At 42.8% G+C, this 27,919-nt stretch overlaps 1 protein-coding gene across 4 annotated transcripts in view; it reads right to left on the bottom strand.

The window, feature by feature from the left end:
• The window catches only part of SLC4A8 (solute carrier family 4 member 8), a 90,719-nt gene extending 62,814 nt beyond the window's left edge, over positions 1-27,905 (bottom strand). For 3 of the 4 annotated variants that reach the window (XM_002823244.5, XM_054527242.2, XM_054527244.2), the window contains exons 1-4: positions 27,676-27,905; positions 11,916-11,997; positions 1,660-1,806; positions 399-534 (exon numbers count right to left, since the gene is read on the bottom strand). In XM_002823244.5, coding sequence (XP_002823290.1) covers positions 399-534; positions 1,660-1,806; positions 11,916-11,997; positions 27,676-27,723 — 413 coding nt within the window. In that variant the 5' untranslated portion in view covers positions 27,724-27,905. Of the gene's footprint in view, positions 1-398; positions 535-1,659; positions 1,826-11,915; positions 11,998-27,675 lie in introns of those variants that run through there. The other variant, XM_054527245.1, reaches the window with a different exon arrangement.
• Between the last annotated feature and the right edge of the window lie 14 nt (positions 27,906-27,919).

The following is a 27,919-nucleotide window of genomic DNA, read 5'->3' as shown; positions in this document are numbered from 1 at the left end:
TATGGTTCACCTGCAGAAGAAGTCTGGACCTATGCTATGTCTGCTAAACTAGGTCCCCACCAAGGTGGCCCTGTCTACATCTTCTAAGCCAGACCTATAATAATACCAAGATAGCACATAAACTTACTCTGAGCCCCAAACAAATGAGAGGGGATCCCCCTGAATATCCCATGTTATTTCACCAATCCCATGCTCCAGGTCAACTGGCATAGGTAACACCAAAGACATCATAAAGATGCCAACACCAAAATTCTCCACGGGAGACACTGGAATGTCAGTCCCCATGTCAGTCACAGCTTCTCCCAAGAAGAAATAAGGCAGGCAGGCCTGTCACTTGCTGAAGGGTACACATTTGCCTACCCAAGCAGATCTTGATGCAGGCCATTTTAGGGCCTCACCTGGCTGTCTCCTTCCACTCAGCATCTTCTCCCTCTTTCATACAGATCTCATCCAGCTCTGTAAACAGCTCATGAGGCACATGCTCTTCATCTTCCTCGGTGCCAAGAATGAACTGAACACGCTGAGATGGTGTGTCTAGGAAATCAACCAAAGAGAAAGGTCTGCTCTAGCCTCACACTTAGAACAGAAATAGCATTCTTCCTTACCTAACAACTTTAGGAATATATATAGACAACCACGAATGCAGAAGAAAAAGATTTCTTTATTCTCAGAGAAAAAGCTACTCTGTAGAAGTAGTTTCATGGGAGGAAAAATTTATGAATGAAGACCACTTGAAGAAAACCCACAAGAAACTAGAAAACTGATGAATTTGATCAAAAAGATTGGCTAATTCTCTAGCAAGGGGTTTTACCTATTACGGTATTGATTTTAGGGGGTCAGAACTGTGAAGTTTTCTTTTTTTTTTTTTACGTTTGCTTTCAGTTTTTAGGTTTTTAGTTTTATAGTAGCCACCTTACTAAAATGATTTTTATTCCCATATTGTTCTTTTCTTCTGAAAACAGGTACAAACTCATACTCACACACACACACTTATTCCATAATTTTCTTACACCTAAAGTTTGTCTTTAGACTAATATATATTTAACTCTATGTGAATCAAAAAGTCTGTGTGTTTGCAGGCAGACAGGCCACATGTTCAAACAAAAATATATAACAATTTTGAAAAAATATTAAGAGTTTAGAAATGAATTTTATTTATACTCATATATAATTTGTATTATGACCATAAAAATAACCCTATAGTAAATAAAAATTTAATTGTATATTTTAAAATTTAAAAAAAGTGGCCGGGTGTGGTGGCTCACGCCTGCAATCCCAGCACCTTGGGAGGTCAAGGCAGGCGGATCACAAGGTCAGGAGATCAAGACTGGATCACGAGGTCAGGAGATCAAGACCGGATCACAAGGTCAGGAGATCGAGACCGTCCAGGCTAACACAGTGAAACCCCGTCTCTACCAAAAATACAAAAAATTAGCCCCGGCATGGTGGCGGGCGCCTGTAGTCCCAGCCGCCCGGAACTGTGAAGTTTTCACGAAAATATTTTTGACTCTTGGAGGCATTTCTTCTTAGAAGCAAGCTTTGGAAATCCTACAAAAAGGCTCAAGAATCAAGACCAGCTGCTAATGTCAGTCACATGTCCCCTCAGCCTCCCCATGCCTCTGGGCCATGGACACCCGCCCTGTCTCCCAAGGCCCTTACCGTGGGCCAGGGCTTCCAGGCCTTCCTCCCCCTGGCTGGCTCCTTTGCCCCGCCCTCGTCTCCGGTGCTTCTGGCCATGAGTGCGGTGATGCCGATGGCTCTGCCGGCCAAGCGGCATCCGAACTCCCACATATAGAGTTCTATGACCTGGAAAGAAGCAGAAGGTCTGTGGAGAGAACTCCTTTAGTTTTTTTTTTAAAAAAAAAAAAAAAAAAAAAAAAGCCTAGCATAGTTAAGAGAAGAAAATATCACAGTTCTTTGGTCTGGTCACAGCTCTGGAACAACAAAACTTCAAAGACTTCCAGGAGTAAAGATATAGAGATTTTGGAGTTGAAGTTCTCTTCCTTTGTCCTGCACATGCCTGCAAACTTCACAGGGATCTTGTGAAGACTGAAAGAAATAATGTGATTTCCAAACTGTAAAGGCTGATTCAGATGTTATTGTTATGACAATGACAATTTGACTGAGTGATTTCTTTAAAAGGCAATACAGTTGATCTATGACAAGTGTGGCTGGTCTTGGCAGGGAGGCAGTTTAGAAAAGTCGTTAAGAGCATAGGTAAGGCGCAAATCAGCCCACCTGGGTCCAAAACTCAATTCCATCATTCACTTGCCATGTGACCTTGAACAATTTATCTAATCTCTCTGTGACTCATCTTTAAGAAGAAATATTAAAAGCTTAGTATTTAAACTCAGAGTTTTCATAAGCAGTAAATAAGGTTATGCATGCAAAATGCTTAACACAATGCCTGGAATAAATTGTAGCAGCCTAGGATGTATTCATCCTAGGATCAGCTTCCATTATTTTATTTTCTACATTGTAGCACACACAATCTAGAACAGTACTAAAAGAGACTAGTTATAAGTCATGAAGAGGGTGAGGCTAGGGTTAAAAAAAGACATTAAATACTGTACAAAGAGAGGCGAACATGAGAAAATAAGTGACCCAATAGTGTTCCCTCCCTAGTTCCTCCGCTCCTATTTCTTCTTTTTCTTCTTGAGACAGTATCTCACTCTGTCACCCAGGCTAGAGGGCAGTAGCCTGGTCATATCTCACTGTAACATCGAACTCCTGGGCTCAAGCAATCCTCCCACCTCAGTCTCCCAAGTAGCTAGGAATACAGGTGTGCACCACCACACACAGCTAATTTTTCAATTTTTTGTAGAGATGGGGTCTCGCCACGTTGCCTAAGCTGATCTCAAACTTCTGGCCCCAAGCAATCCTACTGTCTCCACCTCGAAAGCACTGGGTTTACAGGCATGAGTCACCACATCCGTCCTCATTCCTTCTATAAGCCTGCTTTTGTTTTGATCCAGATTTCCAGATCTCTGTCACCTCTACCTGGCTTTCCCTTGCCTTCCTGCCAAACCTGGAGCCCAGAATTTGGGGCTGCTGATGCTCCCATGCCCAATGCACCATGCCTTGGTCTTCTCCCATTTCTGCCTGGTTACTGCTGCTCAGCACTCTAGATCTGACACATTCCCCACATCTTCCACCAAAGGAGCTGTTCTAATCCTTAGCCACTGTCTTCAAATCTACAACCTTATCCACATTCCTTCCTGCTGAGAGCAGGTGACATTGCATCAGTTTTTTTCTTTTTTCTTTTTCCTTTCTTTTTTAGATAGGGTCTTACTCTGTTGCCCAGGCTGGAGTGTGGTGTTATGATCACCACTCACGGTAGCCTTGAATTCCCAAGTTCAAGTGATCCTCCCATGTAGCTGGGATCACAGGTGTGTACCACCACGCCCAGTTAATTTTTTTGATTTTTATTAGAGGCAAGTCCTGTCATGTTGCCCAGGCTTGTTTCAAACTCCTGAGCTCAAGCGATTCTCCTGCCTTGGCCTCCCAAAGTACTGGGATTACAGGTGTGAATCACTGCACTCAGCCCTCACTTCAGTTTTTCCTGAGAAGAGATGGAAGAAGTTCTTCTCTTCCTCAGTCTGGCTCGCTCTCCTCTGCCAAGCTGGGTATGTTAATGAGTATGACTTTCTATCCCATTGCCTCCCACCCCTCTGGTGTCCTGTCGCTTCTGTTATCCCCAGTGTCTCCTTTCCATCCATCCCTGCCATAGGTTTCTCCTGACTTCTTAAAAAGAAACCTTCCCAAGAAGTGCTACCCTCCCAAGCTTCTGCTGTTTCCTCTTTCCTTCTTTATCAAACCACTTCCCAAAACAGTCACAACCTAACTCCCTTTCCTCACCACTTCCTTGTTCCACAGCCTCTGCATATGGCTTCTGACCCCAGTCTCTGCTGAAGCTTCCCTCGTTACGGACACCACACCACTCATTCACCAAATCTCTATCATCTTACATCTCTCTCAGCTTAGTTCAAAAGACTTTCTTGAGAGCCCACCACGTTGCAGGCAGTATCCAAACCACTTGGGTGCTCGGGGCTCCCTGAGCTCTGGTGCCACTGCTCTCCCCTGGTTCACCTGCACTACTCTGACTATGCTGCTCCATCCCCCAACAAGCCACCAAAGGAAAGCTCCTCAAGTTTCTGTCCTTGGCCCTTTTCTTCTCTCTTTTTAGTGCTAAACACTCTTATGTTTTCAAAGTTCACTTCTACAAATGACCTTCAAATCTCTATCTACAATGATTGAACATGTCACAAAGCAAACTCACCATCCTACAACTCAAATCGGTCTTATACTCATTCCATGTTTCTGTTCATGGCCTTGTCATTCTCTCAATTTCCTAGGCTTGAAACCTGAGCGTTACCTTAAATTTTCAACTCCATTCCCTTTCTCCCTCATCGTACTTTCTATAGATTAGGGCCATCGAAATTTCCACTTTAACAAAGCAGGGGCCCCTTCCTGTCTCTCACATTAAATTAACCCTGCAAACAAATCCTCCTAGTTACAGCTCTGATCATGGCTCACCCATATGAATTCAGGACCTTCATGCTCAGTACTCAATCTCCTTTTTAATCTTTTCTTCTTTTAATACAAATTATACATTCAGTGGGAAAATAAAATGAAAGACCTCTCAAGAACTGAATAACGAGTTCAAGAGAAATAAAAAGTGGAAATCCCAGCCGGGCGTGGTGGCTCACACCTGTAATCCCAGCACTTTGGGAGACCGAAGCGGGTGGATCATAGGGTCAGGAGATCAAGACAATCCTGGCTAACACAGTGAAACCCTGTCTCCACTAAAAAAATACAAAAAATTAGCTCAGCATGGTGGTGGACGCCTGTAGTCCCAGCTACTTAGGAGGCTGAGGCAGCAGAATGGCATGAACCTGGGCGGCGGAGGTTGCAGTGAGCAGAGATCGCGCCACTGCACTCCAGCCTGGGCGACAGAGCGAGACTGACTCAAAAAAAAAAAAAAAAAAAAAAAAGTGGAAATCCCACATGCTCACAGAGAATCAACATTCTGGGGGGAAAAAATCTAGAGATGTATAACTGCCATGTACCTCAGCAACCAAATGGCCTGGTTTTGACTCCATCTCCTCTTCATGGCCTTGACTGCTGTACCCACCATCACCTCATCCTCTTTTCTCTACCAGAATCAAACTTCCATTCCACAAATGTGCCAATGCTTTCTGGACACTGGCTTGGCTCACTTATTCAAGATGCACTGCAGATGCATCTTCCTTCTTGGTATTGTTTCTGATTTCCCCCATCAGATGTGCTGCCTCACTCCTTTAAATTCCCAGTGCCAGGCCAGGCACAGTGACTTAAGCCTGTAATCCCAACACTTTGGGAGGCCAAGGCAGGAAGACTGTTTAAGGCCAGGAGTTTGAGACCAGCCTGGGCAACTTAGTAAGACCTCATCTCCACAAAAGCTGTAAAAAAAAAAAAATTAGACAGGTGTGGTGGTGTGCACCTATAGTCCTAGCTATTTGGAAGGCTGAAGTGGTAGGATTGCTTGAGCCCAGGAGTTCAAAGCTGCATGAGCTTATGAGCTATGATCATTACCACTGCACTCTAGCCTGGGTGACAGAATGAGACCCTATCTCTAGACAGATAGATAGATAGATAGATAGATAGATAGACAGACAGACAGACAGGCAGATTCCCAGCACCCTTGATTAGTGCTTTTCTCATGTACTTATTTTTCTATTTTGCGTTAAAGTTAAGCAGCTATCTCTCTTATTCTCCACTCTTCACTTGCAATCTCCTTGGTGTCCCAAGTTAGACGTTTCTCTCAGAATGCCTACATAATCAAGCACAGTGTTTCACACATGGTCATTGTTCCATAAATGTTCAGCAAATAAAATATCTCCTAAGTACCTCCCTGAAGAGCATAAGCCCTTAGGACCTCCTCAGGAGTACATAATCTGACCTAAGAGGGCCTCTGACTCTGACCTGAAAGGGGCCACAAAAAGAACATGTAACCAAAGTGAATGTGTTTAGGGCAAATAAAGTACTCACCAGGGCATGGGAAGGTTGATAAAGTTCTAACTGACCTGAGAATGGAGAGCTTCATCAGGAAGACTTCCCCGAGAAGGAGACTTGATGGGAAGAGTTTCCAACTCTTTATCTTCTTCTTTTCCCAGCAATGGGGTTTCCTAAGGCTGCACTCAACTCCCTTGATAGTGCCCTCCACTTCCAAGTCAGGTTAAAGTGCCTTGGGTGTCATTCTAACACCTTTCTCTATTTGTCTCTCCTTTTATTTGCCCTCTCTGTTTTCCAAATTCCAAAGTGATAAAGCAAAATAAAAAACAAACAGTAAGGATTAGAGAATAAGATGATCAGAGATCTGCTAGAATGTTAAGAGGCAGGAGGATAAAATGTTTAGTATCTGTATCTGGTGGAATCGCACTTCTTACCCTCCTGTCTCAGGAGAGTTCTCTGTTGCCTCATGTATATCTCAGGTCATTTTTAACAGGCAGATCTCTGAACATAATGTAGTCATCTTGCAACTTCCCAGAAACAGAAATATAGAGCAAGAGGAGGTCATCTGCTAAGATGTGGGATTCCAGATCCTGACATTATCAGTATAAACTATAAAAAGCATATAGCGTGAAAATACTAAATTGAATACCATCTTAATAAAATACCATTTGTTAACTCATTATGTTCCATTACAGTATGTTAATGAAATCCCTGTAGCACCCTACTGAGACCAACCCAGGTGGCATTAGCAGCAGACTAGAGTCAAGTAATTGTGCCAGATCCTGTCCCAAGGGCTGGGGATACAATAGTGAACAGAACAAAGTCTTCAGGACAAATATTCTGGTTGGGGGGGTCAGAAATGAAAACAAAAATATATCATTTAAATATTGATTATTACTATGAACCAAATAAGGTAAAATGCTAGCATGTCTAGGGTAAGGGGTAGGATGGAGAAGGGAGACTTTAAGATGATTAGAGGGGACATCTGAGTGATAAGAAGGAGAGGCCATGAGAAGACCTGGGAGAAGAGTATTCCAAGAAGGGGGAAGATCAAGTGCACAGGTCCTAAGGTGGGAATGTGCAGAGCTGGTTCTGAGGCAAAAGGATGGCCAGTAGGGCCAGGGAAGGGTAGAAAAGGGAAGGAAAGGAGATGTACAAGGACAGAAAAACAGGCAGGGGCAGGTCATGAAGAATCTATGGGCTGTAAAAAGCATAATTCGATTCTGAACAACCACTTCTGGCCAGGCACAGCGGCCCACACCTGTAATCTCAACACTCTGGGAGGCTAAGGAGGATCACTTGCATTCCGTAGTTTGAAACCAGCCTGAGCAACACAGCAAGACTCCACCTCTATAAAAAATAAAAAATTAGCCAGGCATGGTGGTGCATGCCTGTAGTCCCAGCTATTGGGAGGCTGAGGTGGGAGGTCACTTGAGCCCAGGAGGTGGAGGCTGTGGTGAGCCATGATCGCACCACTGCACTCAGTCTGGGTGACAGAGTGAGACTCTGCCTCAAAACAAAACAAAACAAAACAAAACAAAATTTAAAACTAAACAACCACTTTGGCCTCTAAAATGATGACCTGGTGTTGTAAAATCTAGTACAGCTAGATAGAGCTGGACTTAGGTTAAGAACAGCCTCAGTGAGAGGTGACTTTCAGTTCTTCAATACAGCCATCCCAACCATGGGTTTCTTCTTCCCTACAAACCCCACAAAGGACTATTAGCCAGGTTAGAACCTCTACTTCTCCTTGCTCCTTGAGCCCATTCCAAATACTTCCACTGGGCTCACGCTGGTATATTGCTAGTATTATTTAATTTTAAAGGAGAAATTGAGGAGGCAGTGATTGGATATTAGAAACTGCATTATTAGATTTCATGTTATTGGTTTAAATTACTCACTGTCACTATTAAAGTAAAACAAGGAGGCCAGACCAAATGACTTCCCAGGCTTGTCCAGATGATGGCTAGTCCAAGTTCTAATGTTTGAGTCCTATGAAAGTTTCAGGCTAGGTTATTCTTCAGAAAAGACACGATGGTTCAATTGTTCTCACTGTCCTGACTTATTACTGCAGAAAGGGACTACAGAAGGGGCTTAGTAAATGTTTGCTGAGTGAATAATATATGGTTTTGCTTGGTACCTAAATTCCCACTATGCAGGTTTGAGGCATAATGGGGAAGACATCCTATAGATGCCTTGAATGGTTCTGTAGGAAGTAAGGTAAAGCTTACTTTAGTACAATCAGTATCACGAACATCAGCCAATCACAATGCCTGCCTTTTGAAAATATCAGAGACAGGCAGAAATGAAATCAAGTTCGGCAGGGGGTCAGAGCTAAGAAGAACCAAGTGGCTGTCAGAAAATCAGGCATCAGTTTCTAGTCTGGGAGTTCTAAAGCAAGGATTTGGATTTTCTGAGAAAAATTGGCAGAAAAGATGACAAACAGACACTAGGAAATGAATATAGCACCAATAAAATCCAGTCCATCTAACTGGATTCTGGCCATCCAGTGACTTCATTAAACTAATTCTGTGGTCACTTTGTTGGCCATTCAACCGCTCTTTGCCCCCATCTTCTACCTACCAACTCGCCCAAATCCCATTTTTTCCCATCTAACTCCCCATTCTTTTTTCCAAAAAAGGTCAAACCTAGTCTTTTGGAACTATCTGTGTGCAAATAAAGTATTCTAATTTAGTAAAAATTATGGGAAAGATGTAATTTTAGTCTATGTTTTAAAAAATAAGTACATATACACATGCAGAGAGCAATCTTTAGTGAACTGGCAATGAATCATGTGAAGCAGGACACGAACCATAGGTTTGACATACCCTGCAGATGGAGATTGGGCCTACCAAGGTACAATGCAGTACATGCACACTGTTTACCCAGCACTCACACAGAGCTCATTAGCACATACAACAGGGTGCTCGGCTCCTCTGGGCTTACAGGTTAACTCAAAGTCAATAACTGTGGAGGTGAATCTCACATGTCGAGCAGAGGTAAGCCTTTTTAAAAGTTATAAATATGACCAAATGGCTCTTACCTCTGTTAAAAACATATTAGAAGGCCTTAAACTCACTCCAGAGTTCATTAATCTAGTAGTTAATCAGGAATAATGATCTGCCAGAAAAAAATGGAAAAAGCCATCCCTCTAACTAAAGCAACTGCCTCTTGTTCCTCTGGGACTGGGAAAGTCCACTGAAGCACATCATGGACTATTGCTCTTCTTGAGTTCATCTTTGGAACGTGTTCTGATGTTTGCTTTTGACTCTTCTTACATATTAAAAAAAAAGAGCAACATAATGGCTTAATGCAACTTCTCTTACTGATAGAATTAATTTATGCAAAAAGACCCGCACTTACAAAGTTTCTAACAATGTGCACAGACTAAATCTCAGAAATAATTCTTAAAATGGGGTAAGGATAGCCAGGCATGGTGGCACGTGCCTGTAGCCCCAGCTACTTGGGAGGCTGGGGTGGGAGGATCACTTGAGCCCAGGAGGTCAAGGCTACAGTGGGCTAAGACTGGGTCACTGCACTCCAGCCTGTGTGACAGAGCAAGACTGCCTCAAAAAACAAACAAACAAAAACAAAAAACTCATATTCTTGGACTAGAGGTTGTTGTTTAATATAAATAAATAAAATGGGGTAAGGCAATGATTTATAGTTTATGTCATATGGGCAGAAGTTATGACATAAAGGGGAAAGAAGACCTGGAGATTTTTTTTGCAGCCGCAGAACCTTGTATCATGGCATGCATATTGAATCTGAACACAATTTGCTTCTGTGTTCCATCAAAATGGTACTCATTTTATTCTATGCCTTCAAGAGATAACACTACCCTGAGTACAGCCTCATTGAGTCCTAGGGCTGCCCTTCAGAGTGAGTCTGAGTGGAACCCACAGCACAGCCAACCCTACAGCAAATCCCAACTCTCTCTTCTCTTCTCCAGAGCTGGTCTAGAACCACATCAGGCCTGAGATCTGGTTCTAGTTTGTCCACCATTTGCATGTAATGCTTTTTTTTTAAGTGTTAACATAAATAAGATTCTAGTTTTCAAAAAAGTCTATGTACAAAGGACCATCTCCCAACACACTATGCACTAGTAAGGCTATCATCACAGGCAGCATTCTTTTTTAGCAAAGTAGAACATGCATAAAGAACAGATGATGTCATCTGGAGAAGCTGCTCCCACTGCCAATTATTCAGCTGATCTCTGTCGATGGAACCAGTTATTAAGATTCAAGAGAGCTTGCCCAGGTTTCTTATTCTACTCCCAAGTAGACAAGAGTGTTCATAAATGGTTACCTCCTTGCTGAGGGCAAAGGTCCAGTGGTGCTTGCTATAGGACAACTAAACTGACAGCAACATGCCCCCAGGATGCAATGAGAGGGTAGAGAGACCACAGGATTATCAGAACAGAAGAAGACGCAAGAGCAACATACAAAAATTTTATTTGATGGAGCAAGGTATTGAGTTTGGGTGGTTAATGATAGTTACTGTCCTCCCTTGCAGGCTGTGTGGCAGAATGAAAAGAGCAGGATTCTCTCCCCAGCCTCACTTGCAATTAGGTTAGATGACCTTGAGCAGTTTCCTCATGTGTAAAATAGGGATAATGATACCTACCTGCCTGGGGTGCTATGAAGATGAAAAGGACAACTTGTATAAGGTGCCTAATCTAATGCCTAACACACAAGGGGCATTCAACAAATGTTAGCCTTCCATTCCACACCCTTTCCTTCTCCCACTCCCTCCCAACTGCTGCAACTCACATTTTCTCTTCTTCCATCTGGTCAAAATAACTTGGAAAACTTCACCTTGGTATACCCAAACACCACTGACCTCTACAGAGCCACCCACATCAGTTCTCATGGTAACAGACCCAGAGGCTGAGTCAGCCTCTACAGCTTCCGTTCTCCCCATCAAAAGGACAAGTTTTCTCTGGAGGTTGTACAACTTTGATGAAAAAACTGTCACGGGAACAGGCAGTACAGAGAGAACATTTCACATGCTGTCTCAGGCATCAGAAAGTTGCTGTATCATAGCCTTCAACATTGCAGGGGATGCTGCAGAGATTTCACAAAGGCTTTTGAGCCAAATGTGGCTTCTCATTAAAGCTATATTGGACACTGGACATGAGCCTTCCTCTAATGAAACTGAGCATCAACACTAATTAGAAAACCATGGCCAAGTGTGGGTCCAACTCCTAACACACCAACTAGTCCCCAGGGGAAGAAGGAAAGCAGGACACCACACAACGGTCATGTGGGGAGCTGGGGGTGAGGTGCAGAGAAAGGAAGAGCTGAAATAAGGTAAACTGGACAGAGTGGGTCATCCAAAATGCCTCTTCTTTCCTTTCCACTTCAGCTGGGCTTTTATATAACTTTGATGTTATGAACTCAAGAGTATGTCGCAGGTGTGTTCCTGTTTTCCCTCTTATTTAGATGAAAACACCAGGCAGAAATGGGTATAAATAGAATAGAAACAGTAAATATTGGAAATGGGGTAAAAATAGGGTTTTATAGCCAAACTGAGTATTTAAAACTATTTGTATTTTATTTTCTCTTTAAGTTTTGTATATATTTGTATTTCCAGGCAGTTGTCAAGAATCAACGCACTGAACTGAGTACATCACATTCTCAAAGAACAGGTTATTTGTTAATATTTATATTGGACTTCACAGTGTTCAAAGCACTATCTCCCATGTGGGCAATTAGATCCTAATGATATCCCTGTAAGGTAGGACAAGTATTAGTATCCCCACTTTTATTTACCAGATGAGGAAAGTGAGGCTAAAGGAAATCAAGTGATTTTCCCCAAGGTCTGACAGCTAGTGAGAGAGTTAGGACACAGAGCCAGGTCTTCCCACACCAGGCTGCCCCTCACCAATTTCCCTGATCACACAGCATGGTAGTTCTTACCTTCCAGCTCTTCTTTTTCATAGTGAATGTTGAGAATTGTACTGGTCCCACCCTGATCCACCACAGCTTCTTCATCTGGTCTCTGTTTAAACACAAATAAGTAGTCACAGTAACACACATACCTCATTCAAATATACAAACCTTGTGTATGCCAGATCCTTTTGACATACTTACGGGGAAAAAACAATGGTTTACATGTATTTTTACATGTGAAGTTCACAATATCTTTTAGATGCAAATATGGTAGCCATTCTCTTTCTCATTTTATAAATGAGCAGACTGAGACTCAGAGAACATTAAGTAATGACGGCCCAGGGTCACAAATGTCATAAAAGGTGGAGCTAGGACTGAGCCTAGGTCTTTAAAAAAAAAAAAAAAGAGAGAGAGAGAGAATGGGTCACCCAGGCTATATTGCAGCGATACAATCATAGCTCACTGCAGCCTTGAACTCCTGGGCTCAAGTAATTCTCCTACCTCAGCCTCCAGAGCAGCTGGGATTACTAGGATGTGTCATGAGCCCAGGTCTTGTGGCTGTAAATCTCATGCCTTTTCCACCTCCCCACTCCATCTATACCTCTGTATAACATGCTGGCATTTTGCAAGTGCTGTGAAGCAAGTTGTCCCATTTGGTGTAGATTGGTCTCCTTGGCCTCTTTGCAGCATTTGGGCCTGTTTACCACACGCTGTCCTTGAAATTTTCCATCCTGCTCCTCTTATCAGGCCTCCTCTGTCTCATCCTTAGTCCTTTTCTTCCTCTAACCATAATTTCCAAGAAAGAGCTCTCTACTCTGTTTTCCTCACTTGAGACTTACAATTTCAACTGCAGTCTGAAACTGGTTCAGTAATTGATAAGCCGCTAGGATGCCACACCTCAAGAACCATGTGTCTAAAACCCAACTAACTTTCCTTCCAAGACTAACACCCTGTGCTCATTTGTTTATTCCTACCAATGGCACCATCATCTATTAGCCCACAGGTGAAATTTCAAAGTTACTTATTCATCCATTCCACATGTATGAGTGCCTACCATATGCCTTCAGGTAGCTAGTTCCCTTTTCTTACCAAGTCTTTCTTCCTTTGCAATTTCTCTAAAAAATTAATTTTCATCTCTCATCCACTCTTCCCTACATGCTCCAACCCTTTAAATCATATTAGTTATTTCTTTTTTTTTTTTTTTAGTTCTGGAACCACACCAACCTTCTTTACTTAGTGCTGCTGTCTCTTCCTGGAACTACCATTCTCTCCCTGCCACTCCCACCACCCACCCCTACCTTTGATGATGATCAAAGAGATCATTATCTCTTTGATCTCAGCCTCAACACACTTACTTGGAAGCCTTTCCTGATTACCCACCCCCACTTCCAAACTAAGCTAGGTCCCCCATTTATATGCCCTCATAGCACACTGCAATTCTCTTAGTAATAAAATGTCTTGGCCGGGCATGGTGGCTCACACCTGTAATCCCAACACTTCAGGAGGCCAAGGTGGGTGGATCACCTGAGGTCAGGAGTTCAAGACTGGCCTGACCAACATGGTGAAACCCCATCTCTACTAAAAATAAAAAAATCATCTGGGTGTGGTGGTGCGTGCCTGTAGTCCCAGCTACTCAGGAGGCTGAGGCAGGAGAATCACTTGAACCTGGGAGGCAGAGGTTGCAGTGAGCTGAGATCACACCATTGTACTCCAGCACGGGCAACAGAGCGAGACTCTGTCTCAAAAAAAATTTAAAAAGTCTCCTCTGTTCCTTGAGGAAGGAACTATGTCCATCTTCCTCACCACTGTATCCTAGCACCCAACACAGACTTTTCACATAATAGTGCTCTATAAATCTTTGTTAAAAGAATGAATACACAATTCTCAAAAGACAAACAAATAGTCAACAAATATATGAAAAAATGTTCAACATCACTAATCATCAGGGAAATGCAAATCGAAACCACAATGAGGTATCATCTCACTCTAGTTAGGATGGCTATTATCAAAAAGACAAAATATAACAAATGCTGGCAAGGATATGAAGAAGAAAGAACCTTTATACACTGTTGGTGGGAATATAAACTAGTACAGCCACTGTGGAGAACAGTGGAGGTTCCTCAAAAAACTACAAACAGAACTACCATATAATCCAGTAATCTCAGTACTGGGCATTTATCCAAAGGCAAGGAAATCACTATATTAAAGAGACATCTGCATCCCCATGTTTATCACAGCACTATTCATAATAGCCAAGATATGGAATCATCCTAGGTGTCCAACAACAGATGAACGGATAAAGAAAATGTGGCATATATACACAGTGGAATACTATTCAGCCATAAAAAGGATGAAATCTTGTCATTTGTGGCAATATGGATGGAACTGAAGGACATTATGTTAAGTGAAATAAGCCAGGAACAGAAAGTTAAACACTGCATGTTCTCACTCATATGTGGAAGCTAAAAAAAGTTGATCTCATAAAAGTAATAAGTATAACAGAGAATATTAGAGGCTGGGAAGGCAAGGGGGAGGAGTGTAGGGAGAGATTTGCTAAAGGATAAAAAATTACAACTATATAGGAAGAATAAGTTCTAGTGTTCTATTCTACAATAGGATGACTATAATATAGAGTTTGAAACAGCTAGAAGGAAGATACTGAGTAATCTCAACACAAAGAAATAATAAATGTTTTAAATGATAGATATGCTAATTACTCTGATCTGATCACTATACGTTACATGTATTGAAACATCACTATGCACCCCAATGAATATGTACAATATTACTTAAATATTACTTCTCAATTTCAAAATAAAAATTAAACATTTTAAAAGAATGAATATAATGGCACCTATTCTATCAATACCCTGAATCACAAGACCCTGAATTATTTCAAAAAAACTCTTAGCTGATTTCCCTGGCAATCTATTTCCCTTCTCAAACCTGCAACTCCAGCCAAGCTGACTGATCTCGAGAGCACTGTGCACATTCCCGCCTTTATGTCTTTGCTCATATTGTCGGGTCATCTAGTCATCTAACATGCCATTTCTCCAAACTCTCCAGCACATTAAATCCCCACCTCTCCTGTATTAGTCCATTTGCGTTGCTATAATAGAATGCCTGAGACTGGGTAATTTATTAAGAAAATAGGTTTATCTTGGCTCACAGTTCTGCAGGCTGCACAGGAAGTGTGGTGCTAGCATCTGCTTCTGGTGAGAGAGTCAGGAAGCTCACAATCATTGCAGAAGGCAAAAGGGAAGCTGGTGTATAACATGGCAAGACAGGGGGCAAGAGAGAGGGGAGGGCCCAGACTCTTTTAAACAACCAGATCTTGTGTGAACTCAGAGCAAGAACTCACTCATTACTGTGAGGATGGCACCAAGACATTCATGAGGCATCTGCCCCCATGACCCAAACATCTCCCACCAGACCCCATCTCCAACATTGGGGATTACATTTTATTTGGTGGGGACAAATAGCCAAACAATATCACCTTTCTTCTAGATCCTGCTCAAGTTTCCAGCTTACTGTTCCAAAGTTACTATTTTATAGTTATCATCTACGCTCCCAAATAAGACAACTCTGAACATAAGGCAATCCATTTTCCCAATGGGAAGATTCAAATAAAGTTTTTGAGGCCAGCTGGAATAAACAAACTTTTAGGGAAGTAAATAAAATAGTCTAATATCTACTTAGGATATTTTATTTATTAAATTAGCTTTATAGACATTTCAAATTATATATTATTACTGCCATGGAAAAACCTCCAAAATATAATATTAAGTTGAAAAAGCAAGATGGAGAAAACTGTATAATTTGCTACCTTTTATCTAAGAAAGGGTGTTGGAACATAAGTGTTTGCTTACATTTTAAACAAATAGGATGACTGCAGTGGCTCACGCCTGTAATCCCAGCACTTTGGGAGCCCAAGGCAGGTGGATCACTTGAGGTCAGGAGTTCAAGACCAGCCTGGCCAACATGGTGAAACCCCATCTCTACTAAAAATACAAAAATTAGCTGGGTGTGGTGGTGCACACCTATAATCCCAGCTACTTGGGAGGCTGAGGCAGGAGAATCGCTTGAACCTAGGAAGCAGAGATTGCAGTGAGCCAAGATTACGCCACTGCACTCCAGCCTGGAAGACAGAGTGAGACTCCATCTCAAATAAATAAATAAATAAATAAATAAATAAATAAATCACAAATAAAAGAAGAAAAAGTCACAAAAGATTTTTTTAAATAGTTACCTAGAGAGGAGGGAGGGAATAAGATGGAAGAGACAAAGATAGAAGCTAGATTTTTTTGAATATGCCTTATTTTGTAAATAATTTACATAACGTAAAATTAAAAATTTTAAAGTAATTCCCCAAAATCAAAAACAAAATGAAAACAAAGGTCAAATTGATGGTATAAATTCCAAGAGAAATTATTCTAAGTAACATTAAAACATAATAAACTGACTGAACATCCTAGTGGCATATACTCTAAGGACAAAGAAGAATTTTAAAAGATCTGAAACTGCTTTTTGGTTATCCTATTGTTGGTTGTAGGGTTGGTGTTGGTATTCTGAGGCTTGTTGTGTGTTGTGAGATAAAACAAATGAGTAGCTATGTGAACTTATTCTGTCACTCCCAATGTGGCTGAGGGCTGGGATTCTCGGCAAGGGAGAAAGGAGATACAGTTTTAAGACAAAAGGTAAATAAGAGCCATGCAGTCCTAAATTTGAATTGGAAGTATCAACAACAATATACAATGCGTTTTTATTTTTAATGTTTTTAAATTTACAAATTTATATTTTCTAGCTCTGCCCACTCAAAGGCTTAGAAAAAAATGATCAATCAGTAGCAATGAATATAATTAGTACCTACATTATAGTCTCTTAAAATACCATTTTGTAATAAAAGGAATCAGAGCTCCCTGGAGAAATGGCTGGTCATAGGTCGCAGCCAGGAAATGTACAAGGTAGGTCTAAAACATCTTATTATGTTAGATAGTAAGGAAGCACTCGAAGACAACTAGGGTTGTGTCCAAAGGACTCAGGAGCCAATTTAAAGGGGTCTCTTGCCAAAAAATAGGACAATTTGAGCATCAGTAGGGTAATGCCTACAACAGATTGACCATGTCAATATGTTAAGATTGATGAGTTCACTTCACAAGGTCACTTTTATTTTATTTGTTTATTTATTTATTTTTAAAATAGAGAGGTGGCGGAGTTGGCGTTGGGGGGGTCTCACTATGTTGCCCAGGCTGGTCTCGAACTCCTAAGCTCAAGTGATCCTCCCTCCTCAGCCTCCCAAAGTGCTAGGATTACAGGCACAAGCCACCACGCCTGGCCTCACAAGGTCACTTTTAAAATTAACTAATTGGTCACATTTGGAGGATAACACTAATAAACCAACTCATTACTTTGAAAACTGGCAAATAATTTATCTGGGCTTTCCTAGATAAATTATACCATGGAGTGGTACCACAGAGTAGAGGAGAAAAGCTTCTCATTATGGAAGAGAATAAATGAAAAGGGAATGATGGAACAAAATCATTTTGCAATCCCTAATGGATTGCACTGATTTTCAACAGCCACTAACATCACAAAGGAGAGACAATCAGACATTGTATGCCTCCTAATGGGAGACCATATCACCACCCATGAGGTAATCTTACCAAATAAATCGTCCCTGAATCTGATCAAGCCTCTAAATTCAAATACCAATTTACTGAAAGTACAATAAAACAGAGTTCCTTGAAAAACAACACCATGGGAATACAACCAGCAAAATCCAGATTCTGTCCCCTCAAAAGTTCTAGGAGGATAGGTACTGGGTCTTATATTCATCAATGTCTACCCAGCACCCAGTACAATGTCCAGCACATGGTAAGTATCCCATACATTTCAATGAATGTTTATTAGTTTCATAAACTCTTTGATAATTGATCAGATGTTTTCTCATAAAACTATATATATAAATAATTAGATATATGAATAATTATTCATGTTGGCTCCCCTACTGGTTTTTAATATCCAGAGGATAGGAATCAATTAATTATAATACTTGCTACTGTCTTCAGACACCTGACACAGCAGAGAACACAGTGGGAATCTAGAGGAACAGAGGGAGGGAGGGTAGGAGAGATGATTGATTTCTTTAAAATTGTAACTGCAAAATATAAAGAGCAAGGTCAATCATCTGAAAAATTCAGGTTGAAAAACTTTCTTGCTGTTTGTTAGTCTCCTTAATTTAGATTGGTTAACCACAGCCTAAATTCACTGAATAATTGTTCATCCATTTTCTTTGTCTTGCCAAAGAAAACAGAGCCACTGTCAATAACCATTAGCAAAAGCATTTGAAAGGTCAGGCTTGAATGTGAATGTGTGGACTTTGTTTGAATCCTGATTCAAATAAAACAAGTTTATTTTTTTAAAAAACTACAAGGTACTCACATAAATGTAAACAACTAAATGAAAATTTGATTATATGAGGAAACTATTTTTTCAGTATAATAATCTTGTGTGTTATGGCAGTTATGTCATTGTTTTAAAAGAGTCTTTAATCTTTAGGGCTACACACTGAAATTTTTACTCATGAAATAATATGTCTGAGATTTGGAGAATAGATGAACATAGATGAAACAAGATTGTGTGGCCAGGCTCTGCAACTCATGCCTATAACCCCAGAGCTTTGGAAGGCTGAGGTGGGAGGATCGTTTGAGGCTGGGAGTTCAAGACCAGCCTGGGCAACATAGTGAAACCTCATCCCTACAACAAATTCAAAAATTAGCTGGGTGTGGTGGTATGGGCCTGTAGTCCCAGCTACTCTGGAGGCTCAGGTGGAAGAATCGCTTGAGCCCAGGAGTTGGAGGCTCTAATGAGCCGTGTTTGCACACTGAACTCCAGCATAGCCAACAGAGCAAGACCCTGTCTCAAAAAAAAAAACAGATGGTGTGTTCATTGTTGACGCCAAGTCATGGGTACACGATGATTCAATATGCAAAATCTCTCTACTTTGCTATATACTTGAAATGTTCCATAAATTTCAGGCACATACGAAGTTTGTTTGAAATCATTAAAAATGAAAAGAAAGGAACATCAGGTCTCTTTGGCCTGTGCTTGCTGCAGATTCCTCACCAATTGGCTATTATTTCCTCTGATACTATCATTTACTTATGGCAAAAAAGATCTCTCAATTGTGGTCCATGGATTTCTAGGGTGCTTGTAAATGGGCTTCAGAGGATCTGTGGGAATATGTGGGAATGTGCACTTTTCTTGGCAGAGGGTCCATAACTTTCATCAGATTCTCTCACAGGGTCTTGTGACTCAGAAAAGATTAGAATCATGAGAAACACATTATATAAGCTTAGGAGAAAAAGGAAAGGAAGGAAGGAAGAAAGGAAGGAAAAAGCCCTATTTCTGAGTATCCTCTTTTCTGAACTTCCTCTTAGTTCACTGATAATGACCCACTACGTAAATGTGAATTGACTTGAGTGCCTACCTCAAGGACTAGATAGATAAAAAGAACTAAGAGGGTTAAATACACATTAAAATGCTGAAATTGCAAGGCAAGCCTTGAGAGAGAAAGCATTGTTATGAGCCTTGAAAAATGAATGAATTATAACTGAGTAGCAGACCAGATTCTCACTTACAGTAAATGGAAATTAAAAGGCACGGGCAGAGCTGATTCTTACATAATGGCCCCAGCTCCTGGAAGCAGCCACAGAAGCTACAGGGAACAGGGAAGGTGGGGAGCAGAGCCCAGCTCAAGCTCTCTCTCTAACACACTTCCCCTGAGGCTCCTCTCTGGACCTGCGTGGTGGTGGACCTGCCCAAATGAATCCCACCTCCTTTCCTGCAGTAGGTCTCAGACTTTTTACCTCAAAGAACCCTTTCATCTTTTTCAGTGTTTTCAGGGAGTATATACATTAACATTCTACTTCACTCCCACCACTGTCCCTGCCAAGACCTCCCCCAAAAAAGTCAAGTGTTTATTGAGTTCTAACACATTCAACCGTTTAAAAATCAACAAATACAGAGATGATTTCCAGAGTTTTTTTGCTTGTTTGTTTTGAGACAGAGTCTCACTCTGTCACCAGGCTGGAGTGCAGAGGCGCCATCTCAGCTCACCGCAACCTCTGTCTCCCGGGTTCAAACAATTGTCCTGCTTCAGCCTGCCGAGTAGCTGGGACTACAAGCACATGCCACCACGCCCAGCTAATTTTTGTATTTTTAGTAGAGACTGGGTTTCGCCATGTTCTCTAGGATGGTTTCGATCTCCTGACCTCGTGATCCACCCACCTCGGCCTCCCAAAGTGCTGGGATTACAGGTGTGAGCCACCACACCCAGCCATTTCCAGGGTTTCTTTTTTTTTTTTTTTTTTTTTTTTTTGAGACGGAGTCTCGCTCTGTCACCCAGGCTGGAGTGCAGTGGCATGATCTTGGCTTACTACAAGCTCTGCCTCCCAGGTTCATGCCATTCTCCTGCCTCAGCCTCCCAAGTAGCTGGGACTACAGGCGGCCGCCACCATGCCCGGCTAATTTTTTTTTTGTATTTTTAGTAGAGCTGGAGTTTCACCTTGTTAGCCAGGATGGTCTCGATCTCCTGACCTTGTGAACCTCCCGCCTCGGCCTCCCAAAGTGCTGGGATTACAGGCGTGAGCCACCGCGCCTGGCCCATTTCCAAGGTTTCTAATCAGCAAACCAAGGTAATACACTTATATACCTCACATTGTGTTTTACATATGTTGCCTCACTTAATCCTCAAAACAGTTCTAAATTGAGGCTAAGATCTCACAAAAGCTAAGTGAGATAAAAACTTTAATCAAGTCTGTGTTCCTTACTAACATTAGTAAGTCAGTATGCTAAGATTGCCAAAAGCAAAGAACCTCACCATTTAGTCAGATGGACTAATCATGGATTAATGCCCACGGTAAGAATAGCTTAAAATCCACATTATTACCTTCTTAAATCCTTGGCGCTCCAGAACCCTGCACCCCAAACTGCCCTTTACTGACCAGACCTCCAATAGTTCTTCATCTCCTTATTCACTTCCATCTTCCTTTTCATCCAGCAGAGCCTCAGAATGCTGGCCCTTTGGGGAGTCCATCACCAAATCTGACCCATGGGTCCCCAACTCTCCAATGCCCTCAAATACTTTCTTACTGAATGAAAACACCCTATAGCCACACACACACACAAAAAAATTCCACAAGGACTCATGCAGCTGCTCCAGACTTCCTCTTCTCAGTGGCCATGAGTTCCTGAATACCCATGAGCTTCCCATTCTAACCCTTCAGCAGCCTGCTAGGGGCCTAAAATTCCAAAATGGCTCTGGCTTCTCAGTGATTCTTTTGTTGAACCCCACTTGGAGTCACTCCTGTTCAGTATAGATTACTAGGTAGTACACTGTGATAGACAGATTAATAGTCCTCTAAAGAGATGCACATCCTAATCCCTAGAGTTTGTGAATATGTTCCCTTATAATGGCAAAGAGGAATTAAGGTTGGAGACGGAGGTAAGGTTGCTAATCAGCTGATCTTACAATAAGCAGATCATCCTAAATTATGAAAACAATTATGTAATCTCAGTGTAATAACAAGGATCCTTAACGTGAAAGAGAGAGACAGAAGACTAGAGTCAGAGAAAAATGTGATGACAAAAGCAGGTTCTGAGAGATGCTATGTTTCTGGCTTTGGAGATGGAGGAAGGGAACTATGAGCCAAGGAATGCAGGCAGTCTCTAGAAGATGGAAAAGGCGAGGAAACAGATTCTCTCCTAGAACCTCCAGAAAGAAACAGTCCCACCAACACTTTGATTTTAGTCCAGTGAGACCTGTATCAGATTTCTGAACTACAGAACTGTAAGATGATAAATTTGTGTTTTTTAAGCCACCAAATATGTAGTAATTTGTTATGGCAGAAATTGAAAACCAATACATATATTATGACTTCCTAACTACCAAGACCAGGACCAGTAAACTTGTTACTACCTATGGAAAACAACCAACCTCTTCATGATCTAAGATCTGTTGCTGTTACCTGGCAGCAGATTTAGAAGAGACACAATAGCTTTTCTGTGTCCTGATTGCTACCATGACCCTGTCTACCCTGCCAAGGCAAACCATGAGCTGAGACGATTATCTACAGATTTCGAAGGAAGTAAATTTGCAGTCTGAATTGTCCCCAATTCTCTGCTCAAGTCTCTGCTTGACAAGTCTGCCCACATCTCTCCTACTGAAGCTCCCTAGCAGATCTGGGAAAACCAGATAAAAAGAATGCCCACAGGTTCCCCAATTCTCTCATATGGAAAGAATACCTAGTATGTGTGAGGAGAGGGTGGAGGGGTATGTGCAATGTAGTGAGAGGAGAAACTGCTATCTACAGTTGATACTTTTGTTCAATAATATGAGCAAATATTTACTGACTGCTTATCATAAACTGGCTATGACTCTTAGAAAAGTTGACCCACTCTCTATAGAGCCATTCATTCATTTGCTCAGCAAATATTTATTGAGCTCCAACATATGCCACAGTCACTGGGAACTAGAATCCAGGTCTCCTTCAGAACTCTTGTTTTAGAGCTTTTTCAGGTCCATCATAAGACATGGGGTGCAACTCTACTCCTATCAGCCATGTTTCTCAATTATCACCCACTTACCAGGGTTTATTATTCTGAAGATTTCTGCAAAATTTTCCATTCTGAGCAGGCCTGATCCACATAAAAGCTTTGGTAATTGCCCAAATTCACTTGCTTCCCCATCCACCACTTTCACCCTCCCTGAACTTTCCTTCAGTCCCCAGCAGCACTTGGCTCAAATGCTGAGGGTTCCAATCTCACCAGTTTTCTCTTTCAACACTTCCTTCTGCTTGTTCTCAAAGTGCTTATCAGGAGAACTGTGAAGATACCAGGTGTCCCCAGTTCCAATCCAAAGTAGGGGCTTTCTTTAAAGCTTTCTGACTTCCTTCCTCTATTACTACCCCCTATGAAAAGCTCATTGACTCTTAAAATTTCAATAACCGGCTGGGCGTGGTGGTCATGCCTATAATCCCAGCACTTCAGGAGGCCAAGGGGTGAGGATCGCTTGAGACCAGGGATTCAAGACCAGCCTGGGCAACATAGTGAGACTCTGTCTCTATAAAAATTAAAATAAAAAAAATAGCTGGGCATAGTGGTTCATGTCTGTAGTTCCAGCTACTAGGGAGGCTGAAGTGGAAGGATCACTTGAGCCCAGGAGGTCAACACTGCAGTGAGCTGAGATCACACTACTGCACTCCAGCCTGGGCAACAGAGTGAGACCCTGTCTCAAAAATAAATAAAAATTCCATAACCACCTTCAGAGATCTCATTAAAATGATGACTAATGTAGGTCTTCATTAACTCATCCTGAATTATACCAATGGCCTCCTAGCTGGCCTCCCTCATTGCAGTCTCTTCCCATCCTGTCTTCCCAAACACTTAGTAAGTGCTTACTCAGAGCCAGGTACTGATATAGGCATCAAAGACACAGCCACAGTAATGCACAGTGACTACGGGCACATCCTTGGCAGAGACGCAGCCCTGGATCTGGCAGGGCCACAAGCAACCCTGGCACTTAGAATTACCTAACCTCTCTATGCCGGGTGGAGTGGCTCATGCCTGTAATCCCAGCACTTTGGGAGGCCGAGGCAGGTGGATCACCTGAAGTCAGGAGTTTGAGACCAGCCTGGCCAACATGGTGAAACCCCATCTGTACTAAAAATACAAAAAAATTAGCTAGGGGTGGTGGCAGATGCCTGTAATCCCAGCTACTTGGGATGCTGAGGCAGGAGAATCACTTGAACCTGGGAGGTGGAGGTTGCAGTGAGCCAAGATCACGCCATTGCACTCCAGCCTGGGCAACAAGAGTGAAACTCCATCTCAAAAAATTAAAAATTAAAAATTAAAAAAAAGAATTACTTAACCTCTTTATTATCTTTGTTTTCTCATTTGGAAAACGATAATAAAGTTGCATAATTCTCAGGGTTATAGAGAGCATTAAGTGAGATAATGCATGAAAAACACTTAGCATAGTGCCTGGCACATGGCAAGCATTCAATAAAAGTTAACAGTAACAGCAAATGGAGCTGTCAGGTGAGAAGCAGAGATGAATATGTATATTCCACAAGTCAGGGTTTGTGGAAGATAGCACTTGGTAGGTGTTGTGAGCAGGGTAGAGTGAGTGACGAATATAATAGAATGATATGGAGCCAGACCTTGAAGGTTAAAATGGAATATTCTTGGCGGAGAGGAGGAGAAAGATTTTCCAGCTTCAACGCCTGAGCAAAGGCACAACATAGAGGGAAGAGATGTTGTGTAATGAAGTAATGGCCATCTGTCACTCTGTGCCAATCCTGACTAGACCTTGAGCTCCTTAAGGGGAGGCATCTGGCTTTGGGTACGGGAGAGCTGCTCATTCATTTATGCAATTGAGCACCAATTTTACACCAGGCACTGTGCTAGATGAGAAGATTTTCTGCTTGTCCCCTGCCCTCAAGAAGCTTCTAACTGAGATGATAATAAACAAGAAACCAAAAGAAGAATATTTCAGGTAAGTCATATGTTATAAGAAAATAAAACAGGATCATCTTAAAGAGAGTGACTGGGATGAAGGTTCAGAGAAAGCCACTATGAGGAAGTGACATTCTAGTTGAATCATGAGAAGGCCTGGGTAAAACAGCATCCTGGGCAGAGGGAATGACAGGCACAAGACCCACCTGAGGTATGCAAGACTCACTGTATTGAAGAAACAGAAAGCCAGAGGAGGTGCAAGAAAGGGGGTGGAGGAGAGGCAGTCCTGGGAGGGTGGACAAGAGCCTGATTGTATTCAGGCTTAGTAAGCCATGATAAAGAGTTTGGATTTTATTCTAAAATGCACCAGGAAGCCACTGAAGGGTTTCAAGATAAGACGTGACATGATCTGATTTGTGTTTTAAAAGCTCCCTGTGGCTGCCATGTGGAGAGTACTCTTACAGGAGGGCAAGAAAGAAAGCAGAGGGAACTGTTAGAAGGCTAGGGCAGTAGCTCACATCTTCCAAAACAGCGCAGCCTTATGATATTTAGAGGTGATGTCTGGAACCTCTCTGTTTACATCAAGTTACACAATCTGCTCACTTTACAAGGCCCATCTCCACACAGCCTAGTTAGCACATAGAAGGTTTAATTGGTCATTGCCAATCAGTTGACTGTCTCTCCCCCAAGTCATCCCCATTTCCCTTCCTCCTTCTACCTCATTCTCTTTCCCTCCCTATCTCTCAAATTTCCATTTGCCTATTACCTGACTCCAGCCTTCATGAGGTCCTACTGTTCTCATTGTATTCCTTTTCTTCTCCTCACCCTACCACCCAAGAAAGTTTCACAAACTAGATATAAAGGAGATATTTTCTAACCTACTCCAGAAGTACTCAAGAATTACTAATTTCACAGAACACTAACAGAAACCTAAGGGTTGTATTATGATGCCCTCAATAATACAACCTGTAAACATTCTGCATGTTAAGGACACTGTATCCTCACATCCATTCCAACCTATTCTCCCCACTGCAGCCAAAGAAATCTTTCATGGGAAAATCTGGGCCGGGCACAGTGGCTCACGTCTGTAATCCCAGCACTTTGGGAGGCCGAGGCGGGCAGATCATGAGGTCAGGAGATCGAGACCATCCTGGCTAACACAGTGAAACCCCGTCTCTACTAAAAATACAAACAATTAGCTGGGCGTGCTGGCGGGCGCCTGTAGTCCCAGCTACTCCGGAGACTGAGGCAGGAGAATGGCGTGAACCTGGGAGGTGGAGCTTGTAGTGAGTGGAGATTGCACCACTGCACTCCAGCCTGGGCGACAGAGCAAGACTCCATCTCAAAAAAAAAAAAAAAAAGAAAGAAAGAAAGAAAAAAAAAGAAAATCTGTTCATGATCTCATTTGCTCTCTCATGCCCTCTCTCTCTCCTGGTTAGGAGAGACCCCCTCTCTCCCCTTTCCCCTCTACTTAAACCCCTTCAGTGGCTTCCCCTTGTTCCTCAGATAAATGTCAACTTCGTCAGCATGAGCTCCAAATGGCCCTGTGTGTTATAACCCCAGAACACATCTCACATACCATTCCCCTCATTGCTCCTTGTTGCTGCACCACACTGGCCTTATTTCAGGTCTCTAACCAGGTGTGTCCCCCTCTGCCACAGGTCTTTTGTGTAGCTGTTCTCTTTGCCTCTCAGGCCCTGTGATCCCCCTCTTCCCTCAGTTAACATTTATTCATCCTTTAGCTCTTTGCCCAGATTTTCTTCCTTAGCAAAATCTTCTCTGAGACCATGGCTGGAACCACTGTTATACACGCTTATGGCACTGCCTATCTTTCTTCAAAGCATTTATCACAGTTTATAATATTTATTTGTGTGATATTTGATTAAAAATAGTACTTCTCCCCTCCCCCACTAGATGATATGCTCCAGGAGGGCAAGAACATTGCCTATTTTTTCTTACCATTGTATCCCAAACAGAGATTGAATACATTTAATAGGCTTTAAGGGGGTTAGATATGGATTTTCCAAAATCTTAGATATTGTTCTTTTCCGACAGAGCAAGGAAAAAAGGATGTATCTTCTATTAATAGTAGCAAACTATTAACCAGAGAGAAGAGGAGAGAGTCAGTGGCTGATATTCATTTTGTTGCAAACTCAGGATATTTCCCCTGCCTCCTCTGGGAAACCATCCCTGAGGTCAACATGGCACTTGCTTCCAAGACGTGTCATCCTTGCTGAGATGGCACATTACCCTCTTCAGAGCCCTCTACTTCAGATCTGCCTCCTCTTCCAGCCCTCTTTCCAAGGCAGAAACCACACCACCTGATTGCACAGGAAACGGGGAGTGAGAATTCAATGGGCTGCCACTCATTCACTGAGTGTCACACAATAAACATTACTCCACAAAGCGCTTTCACAAACAGCACTTCGTCTGATCCTCAAAACAACTCTGTGAAGCAAGCAAAGCAGACATAACTATTCCCATTTTAATAGCTGGGGAAACTGAGGTTCAAAGAGGCAAGTGACTTACTCAAGGTCACAAAGTTTGTGTGAGGCAGAGGTAGGATTTCAAACTACAGACTCTAACACTTAGTCCAATGCTTTTCCTTACATTAGCCGCCCCAACAGTTCTAATACCAGTTACTTAACCTTGGTTTTTTAATTCCCTTAAATAAGCACCTGTTCCTGACCCCTCCACATATCCTCAGCCCAGTTTGCAGTCCCTACCCAGAAGTTTTCAGGTGTCTGTGCAATGGGGCAGAGGGAGTCACAAACCGGGTCACCCTATCAGGGATTGGTCCCAGCCTCCACAGTCTTTTCTGGCTTTTCCTCTGAACCACTGAGGAACCAGAAACCCCCAGAAATAAAAACACAAAGAGAAGACGTGCCCCACCAGAGCAAGGTCCCTGCTACCCTTTCTGCCCACGTTCTGGCAGGACAACGCGAGGCCAGACGCCGGCCCCTTCCAACAGAAAGACGCGAGGAGAACAAGAGGTCGCCGCCCGCCGGCTGTCAGGGCTACTGGGCGGGCGGCGCAAGGGATGCGGCAAAGATGGGCCAGATCCCAGGTTCGGCCCAAGGTCACTCTCTCGCAGCCCTGGCCCGGTCCCAAACCGCCCGGAGCGCCCCCTGGTGTTCCGGGCTGGCCTCCCCTCGCCCTCAGGGAGCGGCCTGGGAAGCCTGGGCTCGGGGGCAGAAGGAAGGAGGGTGGGCAGAGGATGAGGAGGCTGCGCCCCGGGGAGGAGCGGGAGGCGCGGGAGGCGGGGCCCTACCTGATAGCTGAGGACGCCGTCCGGCTCGTTACTCCCGGCGGCCGGCATGGCGGAGCCGAACTAGGTCTCCCCCGCGGGCTCCAGGCTAAGCGTCAGCAGCCCGCGCCCTCTGTTCAGGTCTGAGCAGATCACTCGAACGGCGACCCCTACCCCGGAGCCAACGGTCAACCATCAACCGCCGCCGCCTCCATAGCCACCGGCCCGCGAGGCATCCGCTGCAACCAATCAGCGAGAGGCCTGCGCA

This window comes from Pongo abelii, chromosome 10 (assembly GCF_028885655.2).
Source record: "Pongo abelii isolate AG06213 chromosome 10, NHGRI_mPonAbe1-v2.0_pri, whole genome shotgun sequence".
Lineage (NCBI taxonomy): Eukaryota > Metazoa > Chordata > Mammalia > Primates > Hominidae > Pongo > Pongo abelii.
Note: the sequence above shows the minus strand (reverse complement) of the source record. Positions and strands in the feature narration are given on the sequence as shown.